This window comes from Alligator mississippiensis, chromosome 10, assembly GCF_030867095.1.
Source record: "Alligator mississippiensis isolate rAllMis1 chromosome 10, rAllMis1, whole genome shotgun sequence".
In the NCBI taxonomy this organism is placed as follows: domain Eukaryota; kingdom Metazoa; phylum Chordata; order Crocodylia; family Alligatoridae; genus Alligator; species Alligator mississippiensis.
In genome coordinates this window covers 2,602,420-2,615,758 of record NC_081833.1, presented here as the reverse complement: position 1 = coordinate 2,615,758, position 13,339 = coordinate 2,602,420, and the positions used below count along the sequence as shown (strand labels likewise).

General features: G+C 40.0%; 1 protein-coding gene across 2 annotated transcripts in view; it reads left to right on the top strand.

Moving 5' to 3' along the window:
• Nucleotides 1-13,339, top strand: part of KDM2B (lysine demethylase 2B) — a 140,474-nt gene that overhangs the window by 4,498 nt on the left and 122,637 nt on the right. For both annotated transcript variants that reach the window (XM_014594768.3, XM_014594771.3), the window contains exons 3-4: nt 156-234; nt 5,122-5,168. In XM_014594768.3, the coding sequence (XP_014450254.1) occupies nt 156-234; nt 5,122-5,168 (126 nt within the window). The remainder of the gene's footprint in view (nt 1-155; nt 235-5,121; nt 5,169-13,339) is intronic.

Genomic DNA, 13,339 nt, shown 5'->3' with positions numbered 1-13,339 from the left:
AGTTTCTGCTTGTGACCTAAAATATTGCCTCTCTTTACAGTTCTGTATAAGGTATAGTAAGTTTTCTTTGTTGAATACAGAAAAGCGGAGACTCTTGACAATCTCTGATATGAAGCAAAAATGTAATTTTAATACTTTTTGTGTATTCAAATCAGATTTCACTTTTGAGTACGTGCAAAGAGAAGCTCTCAGGATTCCCCTTATTTTCAGAAGTAAAGATGGACTTGGAATTAAGTAAGTTCCAGCTAAATCTTAGTTTTGATTCAATGTTTTATGAAATAATCCTAATACCTGCATGTGCTCTCAAAATGTATTATGGATAGCATGCTCAAGAGGAGGGTAAGGGTGATTATACTTCATTTACAAATGAGCAAACCGAGGCTGGGAAAGTTTAAGTGCATTCGGGGCAGTTGTACAGTCACAGAGCAAGTCAGTGACAAAGCCAGAAACCAGCACCCTGGTTTTGAACCATCTAATGACAATATTTGTGTCTGACTTCCCATGTAACTTCTAAGTTATGTTCTGAATGATGTGTGGGGGACACTGTGATAGCTACAGTTAAGCATGCTTCAAATTTTCCATTATAATGGTATTTTTTTTAGAAACCAATATTTAATTATTTATAATAAAATTCAGAATTATTATTTGTATGGGGTTGGTTTTGTTTGAAAGCTCAGGACAAAAAGGATTAAGTTTTGAGAAACAGTTGATTCATAATATATTGTTTTCTGATTGGAAAAAATAAGACTACCTGCAACCACTTTTTAAGAGGTTTTAGTACCTGGAATGTAAGGACTCAATGTGTCAGGCAGATAATTCATGGGATGGGGAAGGGGGCCTTTTGACATTTACTTAAGGTATGAACATAAAACCTTGATATTAAAATGAAAAAGTCTCTTATAACTTTGAGATGCTAATTATTTTATTTTTTTTGTGTGTAAAAAGTTCTGTGTAGTGTGTCTAAAGTGGTACAAAAATGGAAAGATCCTGATTATATTAAAAGTGACTCCTAAAGCACAAGCAATATAAAGCTCAGGGAAGGTTGTGCAAGCAACTTTTTGTCATCCTTAAACTTTTGAGTACTGTGCTTCATTTTACAACTTTACTGTTTTTTAATGTCTGTTTTGTATAAGATGGGTTTCTACTGGGGTTCTCAAGTTATGTTTTCTTATGGATATTTTGTTCTCTAGTTCTGTTAATGCTGAGAAACCAGGCAGTCACACTATAAAAGAGTAAATTACATTTTCATCTGCCTCACACAGCATAAATACAGCTGTCAAGTTGGTTACAGTGCAGAATCTCTATGACAGGTGAAGATATAAGGAGAATAAAAAAATACCTCTTGATTTCCAGTTCCCAGGTGGAGTTTGGAGAGCTGATTGTTAGAAAAGGGCTTTTGAATTGTAAACTGGATTCTGAAGAGACTGGGAGAGAATAAATATGGAGCTCCATAGTAACAGTTTTACAGTCACTTTACTGACTCTAATCACACTCTAATGTTTATTAAAGGGGAAGAGAATGGATACTTGAGTTTGCCCTGATGAGCTTAAAATAGTCTCCAGCCCCCAGACTTGACTAGCCAGTTTCTTTGTCCCTTACCCAACTGCTGATATCTTTCCTCTATTCTAGTGGGAATGTACTTGGCTAACTGATCCTGTATTGTTTCCCCCTCTTACAAAATGAACCATATTGTGTGTACAGCTTAATCCAGCAGATGGAATTACTAGCCTGAGAAGGTCAGAGTAGCTGGTATGCAATATATAGATATATATATACACACACATTAAAACCAAATTAAAAGTACCATATCATCATGTAATTCCAGATGTATCATAATGGTTAGATATGCACAGGAAGGCTAAATGAAGGTGGCACAGCTTTTAAGTGCTTGGTTTTGCAACCTTAATCATTTTTCAAACTACTTTTTTTATATAACGTCCTTAAGTGTTTTACAGTATTTTGCTTTTTAAGAACAAACGGGGAAAACCAGAAATGCCATCTTGGTCATCTTATTGAAACTCGTGTAGGTTATTATCACTCAGGAGGGTTGGGAATGTTTAGTGCCATCATACCTTTGTCTGCCCTTGAGCTACTTGAGTCACTGATGGGAGTAGTCGGTGGTCCTCCCTCCCGCAGCACTGGAGAAGGATGGGACACTTCCTTTGGGTTTCACAGGTATTTGAGAGCAGAGGAGTGGGAAGGCTCAGGAATCCTGGGTTGCATTCCAGACGCTGGAGAAAAGTGTTTTCTAATGGGCGCAGATTCCTCTTCTCCTTCCCCCCCTTCCTGGGCCCTGCCCCCTTCTGCTCCCTTCCCCAGGTTGATCTGTTGTCTCTTCTGCATTCAAATTGAGTAGTTTTGTCTTCCAAACTGCCAGAGCCTGGCAGGAAGGGCAGTGAGAACAAGGGTGACAGGCTCTTTGCTTTAAGGTCTGGCAGAAGGACCTGCAGCTTACTGCTGGGATAAACTGGATCTTGGAAGATTTAGCTTGTGAAATCTAAGAAGTTTCTGCTGAGCACTTACAAACTGCCATTTTTCAAAGCTTTCTAACATGGGCATTTTTCAGCAAATTTTCATGGATATAGCAAGGGGTGTATCTGATACGGAAGCTACCAACCTGCCCAATTTTAAGTCCCTGCTCCAAATCATGAGTATGCCAGTTCTTCTCAAGATCAGCATTATTACAAGAGTAAAATGCCATTTTTTCCCAGCAGTCAGGGCTCATGGTGATATGCGGTGATATCTTTTATTAAACCAACAAGATTTTTGCAAAAAAAATATTTATTTTCTATTAAAAACAATTCTAAAAAGATTTCTATATTTTCCCAGCTTGTTACAAACGGCTGAACTGTCTGCCTGAACTTTTCCCAAAAAATTACCATTGAGGCAGACATCCATCAGGGAACATTTCAGCCCAAATGGTTAAAGTTTGGCTAAGCAATACATAACTGAAAGTATGTTCTTTTAACAGGAAGTGTTGAACTACCTTCATAATAATCAGCCTCATTTTTTTATTTCCAAAATACTTTGACAGGATTAGAGAAAACATTTCAGCTCCAGTGTTTTCACCCTATTCACACTTAAGTAATCGCATTCTGTTGACACAGATTCTTTCAGCAGCTGCAAACCAGGCTGCAAGCTTCAATCCCTGTCCCAAACTCTTGTGTAGCTTTGCAATCTCCAGCTCCGTTTAGAGCACTTAGAAGGGAGCCCTCTCTGTAGTACACCAAGCAATTTAGGATGAAATGTGCTATATAAATATATGTAACAGGCAGTATATTTAGTACTAGTATAAGAGCATTTGAGATTGATGTGATACTTAATAGTAATTGGAGCTATGTACTTCTAGTTGCCTGATGTTAAATAGATTGCACGCCTGTCACCAACAGATCTACAACACGTAGCTCTTCTGTTGCTGCGTACAGTAAGGCTCTGAAGTTGCAGGAAACGGGGTAGCTGATGGAGAGATGATTAAAAATGAAAGTCAATGTTAAAAATTGCTTCTGTGGTTTTCTATTTCGTATACCCAGCCATGGCAAGCCGTTGTTATTCCTAGTGGTCAGAAGCAGGAAGCACAAGTCCTGACCTCTTTTACCAGCAGTTGTTTTCTTTAGGCAGAAGTGAACATTTAGATGCTCCTGTGATTGCATGTTGGAAAGCTGACTCTTTTGGTTTGGTGTCCTGCAGCAGACACCCACCGTGACACCCCCCCTGGTGCTTTCCTCTCTGACCTTTACCCGGAGGCCTACTTTCCACTTTATCCTGCACCTCAGAGCACAGGTACATTGCCTTTATACATAGGGCAATGCCTCCTCCTATTCCCTGCCTGTCCTTCCTGAACAAGTTACCACCCATGCCCATATTCCAGGCACGTGAAGTATCTCGCCACATCTCCGTAAGCCCAATTGCACGATCATTCTTTATTTGTACTAGGACTTCAAATACTTCCTGTTTGTTCCCCATGCCTCTCGCATTAGCATATGAGTATTTGAGGTATCTAACTGAATGTCCTGTCTTTTCTCTGAGAACATTTCTTAGGCTTCTGCTATTGGTTCCCTTTACTAAGTTTTTATCCAGGTCCTCTGGCTTTTTACTTACTTCTGGGCTTTTTTCTCCACCTTTAGATCTTTAATTACTGCATTTTCAAAGTACTGTACAAACAAAGTTCTCAGCCTTGTCATTAATGTGCAGTAACTAAGATAGAGATCTGTCTCTGTCTTTCGTTTGTTTTTCTTTCCTGACTTTTAAGTTGCCTTGTTTGCTCTGTTCCAAATGTTAATGAGCTCAATCCACAAGATCTCGGCAAGGCTCTGAATGACTTGTGCTTAAAATTCTCCTTTTTGATGCTCTCGACTGCTGCTTACTTGCATTTAAAACCTAAAACATGATCTCTATTAAAAAGGGTGTTATAAATAGCAGTGTCAACACCAGGGAACAATTCCACCACTGTTTAGCTTAGAGACTGCAAATATCTGATGCAGAGACAGTCTCAACTGACTTCCGGTCCAAGACACTTACGTTGCTCCACCAAGGTACAGTTGGGTTGTGGAAGGAATTTCAGTGTAGGAGAGCACTTGGGATGGTTTCATTCCCAGCTCTGAATCTGACAATGTGTGATGTGGCATTGTACAATTCACTTTACCTCTTTATGCCTAAGTTTATATGCGTGGGGGAAAAACAAGATAATTTACCTTATGGGGGTATTCTGAAGCTTCTTGTTTGTCAAAACCTCTGAAATGCTGAGCTGGCAGATGCATTAGAAGTATACCAAAGTATTGAGTTTGTCAAAAAACCTGTCCACATGCAACTGCTACTACCAGGGTATCAGCACATGCTCCCTAGTCATTCTGAGCAGAGACATTTTGTCTTTGTGCTAAACAGCTATGCCATATAGCATCAAAATAGTCAATAATATGCCTTTATAATATTCTCTGTCCTGCCAGAAAAAAGCTGTCTATGCTGTTCAGAAAAACTGCTTGATCCTTGCTGCTAATAGCCATGTTTTGTAAAATGTGGAGAAATAGCACTATAAACTTATTTCTGTTTTATCCATGTGAAAATTTGGTCCCACTTGTATTTGGACAGCATTCACATTCCTTTTCTTTGTATTGCTAATTATAGAATGCCTGACCCGGATTTCACCGTCAGAGATGTGAAGTTACTAGTGGGTAAGTTGTTCTGCATTTACTGTATTTTCTGTATTTATCAGTGCTGCTTTTTTAATGTTAATTTTGTATAAGACTCCAGATATGCTTGTAAGCATGCATTAACTCAGGATCTGAGGGAAAGAACAAAGAACCAGTTTGTAACAGAAAAAGGAATATATCCTAATTAGTAGTTATGCTGATGAAGCTCTGAAACATACTGGAAAATGGGCCACTTGTAAATATAGTGAATGCTTTTCTCTAACAGGTAGTAGATACCTGTTCTTCTAGCCAGATGGCATTAGCTGCTTCCCTGCAAATACATCTTTTAACTTGGAAAGCAGCAGTTTTGTTGATGGAGCTTGTAGCCATGATTTGTTGTTGAGCAATTTGTTTTAAAAGCTTAATTACAGCCATATAACATGGTAGCTGTGAACTCTTTATAAGCTTATTAATGTCAGGCCAGGGCAGTGCTTTGATGGAAAAACTCCAAGGGAGCCCAAATGTGGAAGCGTCATGAGATGGCTTTGGTGGTTTAAAAGCAGGCACTCTTCCCTGTGCAGTACTGAATTAACACCCTCTCGTAGTCTTCAGCAACGCTGTCTTTTGCCCGAGACTTAACACGAAGGTCCTGATCATTTGTGATCGTAAAAAAATCATGGCACTTTTTATAGAAGTAGTAGTGTTAACCCTGATGAAATGGCTGTGTTTAAACAGTGCAATTATGTTACATGCTGTCTAAATCCCTCAGCAAATGAAAATGTGCAAGTTTTTCTTCACATCCTGTCCTAACAATGGGCACTACACTACACATGACACTACACGCACTACGGCGACATAAGTGTCCGCGGGAGTCTACATGTGACCAGCAGCTACTTTGCCGTAGCGACGCACTCCCCGGGTATGGCACACCACTACGGAGAAGTAACTGCTAAAAATAACCATGAACTGTGCGTACGGCACAGTAACAACATCGCCATAGCAATACGTGTAGGTGCGCCCAATGATACTCAGTGCTGTGTCCTTCAAAACTGGCTGCATTTCAGTGATGGGAAAAGTGGTCTCTAGATGTAGATCTTTATATTGATGTTAACATTTTAATTCACGTTGTAAAGAATTAATTCTTGGTGTGTAAGTGTTTTGTGTTTGGAAAATGCCTAGAAGAGACTCCTGCCTTATTCAGTTTCAGAAATGCACAAACCCAAATGCATTCATGCAAAATTACATTTAAGCTAATTAATGGACATGCTATTTAAAATGAGACAAAAAGGTAACTTAAAAAAAAACACGATGCAGCTATTTCAGTTTTACCATTTGCCCCGTAGAGAGAATCCTGATTTCACTAAGGAAATGTTGTTGTGTTGCTTAACTGACAGTGTTGTACAAAAAGCTTTGAGATCTTCTATCTGATAGGAGATACTGTAGAAGTCTAGTTGGAAGTGTTGTTTTGATATCAATATAGAATTTATCTGTAGAATTTGATATCAGTATAGAATTTTAATATCTTTTCATATCTGTACATTCTTAGATGAAAATAGGAAATATGAAATCATATGAGAGCACAAGGAAATCTCATGACTATTGAGGAAATCAGTACTTTTCAAGTTGGAGATGTTGGATTTCTGCTGTTTTGCTGTGCGGTGGCTTTCCATTAATGCCGATTGTCTGCACTCTGGAACAGCTCCTTTGTAGATTTATTCCATAACTTCTGCTCTGCTGTTTCTCATTTTGAAGTTGCTGCAATCATTTAACTAATTATGTAGTAATTCTGGGAACAGTGTAGTGTTGCATAACAGACTATTATGTAGGAAAAAGTGTAAGTGTGAGAGCTGCTTTCCTCTTAGATTGATATCTTTGGCAGTATTATGGGGTGGAGATTCCCATGTACGTTGGCCAAGAACATTAGGGTGAAGTAAAGAGCAAAGCAGGAGGATATCTAGAAATGATATTACATTCTTTAAGTAATGAGGCATAAATAAACATCAATTTGAGAGCTGAAATTTGAGGACATTAAATTTCTCACATTTGGGAGCAGTGAGCTGTGCACACACACCTGGCCAAACTCTGAATATTATGTAGGTATCCTCTCACCGCATTTGGATGAGCTTCAACTGGAAATCCCAGTCCCAACCTATAACTTGTTCAAGAACATTGTGTCCTGCTGTTAAAAATAAGATGTATAGCCTTTGGCATCACAGGTGAAAACTTGGTTAAAAAACCCCCCGTCACAAATATTTAGGGGATCTCTATGTCTGCAACTTGTATCTGTCAGTTCACACTTTGATAGCAAGCCATATATACGAGCACAGTATCTATATGCCTTACAGCACACAGAGGGCCATGTACAGGCCTGGTAAAAGCAGGTGCAATTCCATTGTTTGTGCCTAATTTCCAAAAGGCATGTGAGTGAACTCAGAAAGTCAGGCAAACTAGAATGAGCTCCATATTAGATATTTTTTCTGCTCATTTATCTAGTATTTTTGGCTTAGTACCTGAAATGAAACCTTTCCACGTGGGACCTTAAACAGAGTTCCCACCTGCTCTGTGCAAGGATTAAAGACTCAAGATACTTGTCAGAATTGGATGTGTCCCTGTGTTTTTGAAAATTGCCCTTCCCTGCATGTGAACTTGAAGGTTGCTGCATTTCAGGAATATTGTGTGTACAAGTGAAATGCCTCAGGGAACATGGAGAGAGAAAGATATTTTACAAATATGAAGTAGTGTAATATCTACCCACAGAGTCAGAATTTGTGCTGAAGTCAATAGGGAGAATGCAGCTTGAAAATAAAACACTCTAGTGTAAGTTTTTCTATTGTGGCCATCATTGTAGCATCTGTAAAAGTTTTAATTTCTTCCAAGGATGAAACAATGCATGTGTATCTTTGTCATAAGGATATTTTTGAGAGATTCAGGGCACTAGTTTTCAAGGTAGCTAAATCCCATTGCAAATCAATGGGACTTCAAGTCATATGTGACTTTAAATTTTTGAAAATCTCACCCACTGTTAATTAAAAAAAATCAAACTCCTTTATCTCTTGTATTTGTTGAATGTATTCCTTGTATTCCTTCACTGTGATGTTTAATGACAACAAAGAGAAGGCAGTGTCCATATCCTAGTAAAATCAATTGGATTTGGGTACCTAACGCTTTGAAAATCCCAGACTACACTATTAACAAAGAATTTAAAAAACAGAGTTTACTTGTCAGTATGCATGCTTCTCATTTGTTCTTTCTGTTGTTACTATTCATTCAGAAAGCAATGAAAGCAGTTTGATTTTTGGTGCGTTGTATCTTAGTGTTTGGACTCCAGTCTATATTTAAAAAAAATCTCAGTTTTCACTAGGATCTGTAAGCAGTAGTGTAAAAGCATTATCTTTGGGCTTGGTTTTCAGAAATGCTTGTTGTTGCAAAGTGTAAATGTTGTCCCCAATTTAAGAGGACAACATCTTCTTAAGATCTATTATGATTTATATAAGGACATGGTCTAGATTAGTTTGTGTGTCTATGTTAAACATAGTTCAAATACTACAATATTGATTCTAACTAGACAGTTGGCTCTACTCTAAATGAGCAACATCCCAACTATTTTTTAAAGCCAAGGTCAGTGGATTAATTTAAGTTGTTGGAATTTGTCTGATCTGTAAAATGGCTGAGAGTCAAGAAATCAATTGGAGAGGGGGAGAAAAACTCTTGGTCTACTTAGGAACTTCAGACTGCTTGGAAGACAAATAAACTACTGTAATATCATTAAATATTAGGCCCTTATAATTTTCTTCTCTAATGTGAATTTGAATACTAATTCTAAAGGACAAGGTGTCATTGTCATGACATCATAAACTTTTTTTAAATTTCAAGAAAGCCTTTCTGCGTGAAGCATGCCCTTTCAGTAAGTGGTCGTACGAGTACAAAATGGGTTTGTTTCACTGTGGTTGGGTATTCTGGTGCCCCTTGTAGCATCGGCTGTGACATTTGTGCAGTGCTTTGTGGGATACCAGCACTTCTCCCAGGGGATTGTCTTAGCCTGAGGACAAATTCCTACAGTCCCCTTTGGAATGATCAGCAGTGGCTGCGTACATTTTGGATGCAAGGCAGCTTTGTTCATGGAGTTGTGTACAGCGCTCACCTCCATCCTTCAGCACACGCGCACCTAAATGAGAGCTGGTTTGACAGTGGAGACACGACAGTTGCGACCTGGACATTTGCAACCCCAGATTGTGATCAGTCTTGGATAATCCAAGGGGTGCTGGCAAATCTATGCAGAACATCCAGATCTTCAGGTCCATTAAGGATGTTCTTCCACATGGGGGTGAGCCCCCACTTGATGTGCAGTAAAGAAGGGAGGGATTCAGGATGCTTGGGGTTCCTCAGCTTCAAACAGGATTCACATTCTGGTCTTGCCCCTCCTCGTTCTCCCAGTTCCCATGTACCTAGAAAACAGTGCTTTTCTGGGGTTGTGCAAGGAATGGTAGATCACCAAATACATGTGCTAGACTTAACTTCAGAGCAGTTTGGTAGTTTCCAGTGTGGTGAATATGGGATATTAGGTGTCCCACGCAGTAAATGTGGGGCCAGTGCACTAAATATTGTCCAGGCTACTCCAGTAAATGGTGATTCTGGCTGACAGATTACCTGTGGTGCCAGAGCCCTGAGAAAGCAACTGCTTAATGGAGCTTGTAGTTGCCCAGGCTTGTATGCTGCCAGCCTTTTTGCAGCAATGATGGCTCCAGAACTCCTTCCAAACTAGCATGGGAAGGTGCAGTGGCAGGAGAAACAAGGCTTTCCTTCCTAAAAATTAGTACTTCAGCCTTAAAGAATACTTGCTTGGAAATTGCATTGAGGACAACAGAGATATATGCTTGTGAAGGTAAACCTGAAACTCCACCGACAAAAAGGGTGACTATCATTGCCTTGGGCAGCAAGCTCGTTCAAAGCTATATACTCCCTTAGCTAACTTAGGCAGGCTGACTTTATATGAGTATGGCTAAGACAGAAAGGGTTAACACTCCTCTGAATATAATATAGCGGTTTATAAATAACAGCTACAGGTTGTCAGCAGCTCAGTCTGATGTCTCTCAACTAGTCATTCTGTTGTTATTAAATGTTTATCCTGCAGCAGTCCTTAGCAGACCTGGTTCACACCAGAACACTTGCTCTAGTTGTTTTACAAATACATAAGAAGACTACCCCAAATTGTTATCCTATTTGAAGACGGTCTCTGTAAAGGGTGAAGCAGAGGGGCGAAATCATGATACACACAGTTTACATATATACATCCCTTCTTTTTTTTTGCACAGATGAAGTAAGTATATCCCCAACTGTTCTTCACTCAAGCATCATCAGTCCGTGTCTTTGCAGAAGGGGTCTTGGGTGAGGGTAGCAGCCTTGGAGGTCAGGCCAAGAAAGTCATTTGATATCTAAAGGAACATGAAAGAAAGTGTAGGTGCAATTTTATGAGAAGACACCACTTTAATTTTCTGGTTCTTTGGCAGTAACAGTGGTTCTCAGGCTAGGCTCTGTAGATCTTTGCTTTGTGCTAATGGTAACCAGTGGGGGACTCTAGGACTGATGGAACCAAACAAAATAACCTCACTGGGGAATTGCTTCCTAATCTTCTTTGGTTCACTCTTCTTCAGCGTTTGCTGTCTCTCTCATGTTGGTCTCCTCTGAACCTTGTATCGTGCTTGAATTCACACAACTACAACAGGACCCAGAGAGACTTGAGTCAAGTGTCTGCATACAAGTAGGGACGTCTAGTTGCAATAAATCTATGGTTCCACCTTCAGCGAAAGGAAATCAGTTCTGATGCAAAGCAGGGGGTGAAATCATAACAAAGAAACTGTGCGTATTGTGGCACAAAAACCTTTGAATCAGTTCTGCCTAATACGGGCCTAATGTTACTTTATACATAGAACAACACTATAATGGTTGCAGGGGAGGTGGGACATTGTGGATTGGGAAGATGGCTCAGGGAGGTATGAAGGCAAAGGTTCTTGGGTTAAGGATTGGGCGCCAAAAGTGACCTTGTGCTGTTCACATGGTGATGCCAAAGTACTGCCCTCAGACCTCTGTGCAGGACTTGATTCAGACAAGCTGTCTTCCCTATGGATGTGGATTTTGTCCTGTCAGTGCAGGAGCCATTTGAAAAAGGAGACAGAAGAGCTGAGTTGAGCTTTGCTGAGCTGGTCTTAACATATAAAAAGGAACACAACATGTTTCCATTCCTGTTACCCTCTCACCTGTTCTTGTTCACATCAGTTCTGTGTGTATCCCAGATATGAATTGGCCGTCGGCTACTCTCTGCATTTTGATTTCTGCCCCTTAGGCAGGAACACAATTTTTTCAATGTCCAGTTTGCAAATACTGCAGGGGAACATTTAAATTCAAACAAATCTGACCTGAGTGCAGACATCTCCATGGTTCGTACCTCTTCTGCAAATAGCCAGGTGCTCCCAGAGCTTTAGAAACCCCGACTCTTGGGCCAGCTTGATAGTGTCACAGTATGGAGATATACTATAGACTAGATCAGTGGTCCCCAAACTCATGGTTCACACACGTTACCAGTGAGATCTTCTGGTGCTGCTTACTGTACAGAAAATTGAGTTACAGCTGAGTTTGTCAAGGAGTTTATTGCCTACAGCCTGTTGCTTGTTTGGTGCTTTTGCTTACAGGCTAGCAAGGTCAGCTACTGGAGTAACTTCCATGCAGACACAAGAGGAGAATCAGGAACATGCTCAACTGATTAGAATTACTGCAGTAGTATATAACTGGCCACAAGCCAGGGGCCAGTCCTTGGGCGCAAAAGATTGCAATTTTAAACTTTACAGGGTTGGCAGGGAGTTAGGTGGGGCCCCCAGAGGAAACTAAACAGAAACCTCTGTAAGATCCTGAAAACTGAACCCATTAAGCTCCATTTCCATTAAACACTCTTGGGAAATCAGGTTTCAGGGTTTACTGATTCTGAAGCCTACTTTCCCAACTGTTCGGTAAGATTCCCAAGCAAGGAGGCTATTGATGCAATTTAGTGGAGATAGGTTTGCTTCACGACTTACAAAAAAGGGCCAGGTGCAAAGCCTGCATGCGAGTATTTGGTCTGGGATATTGACCCTGCTGCTTTGGAAATGATTTTCTCATTATTTTGCAGTACTGGTGTCATCTCTAGATCTTCCCTAGGACTGGCGCAGCTGAGATGAAGTAATTGCTGCCCATTTTTCATTTAGTCACTATTATGGATTGTACAACTGCATTCCTCGGATGAGGATGTTGATGAGATCCCTCTGTGTGGTCCCTTATTATTTTTTTTCCTTTTAAAGTCTTTTCTGGGGAAGTATTGAGTGTTTAGTTCACCAAAAGAAACAAACAGAATTGCTAAAATTAACTCATATTATACTAATACTCTCTGTATGGTTAAGCTGGTTTAAAGCTGCCTAGTTTGTTCCCTCTCTGTATGACAAACTGATCTGGAAAAATGCCTCCATGTAACGCAGGCCTGACCTCCACTTCCAAAGCAAAGGACAGTGTTAAAGAAGAGAGAACAGCCTCATTTGTGAATCACTTGCCAAAAATAGTAACTAGGGCAGCCCTTCTAACCTCCGAATCCTTCACTTTGCAAAACACTATGGGCAAGATTCTTTCCTAGTGGAAACCCACTAGCTTCAAGGGAGTTACATCAGGGAGGAATTAAACCCACCAAGGTGGTATGCCACTTAATGGTAGAATGGTGTTCTCTCCGGTGGACGATTTAAATGAATCCTTTCAAGATGGGCGTTTCCCAGACTGCTAACCACGTGAATGCTTAAAAACGCTCTGCGTTTTCCTCATTTTTATGATTTAACATAGCCATTTGGGCTAGGTCTGTCACAGAACACCCCCCCCCCCCCCCCCCCAAGTCCAATCCATTGATGTGTACTAATTTAATGTTAAATCTGAGCATTCAAACACACAGGTAGCATAAAATTAGAAGGGGGGCATCCTAAAGCAGCATGAATTGAGCCCATCTAGGCTCTAGTGAATATTAGATGATTTTGCTGTTACTAAAGATATGCCCTGATTACATATGATATAATGTAGAATATTAAAAAAAGAGAGAAGCAAAGCCATTCTCCAAAGCAATGATGTTCATTTTGCAGTAGCCATTTGTGATGTTGCTTCCTAAACATTTTTATATAGACCATGCATGAACTCCATTAATTGTCATT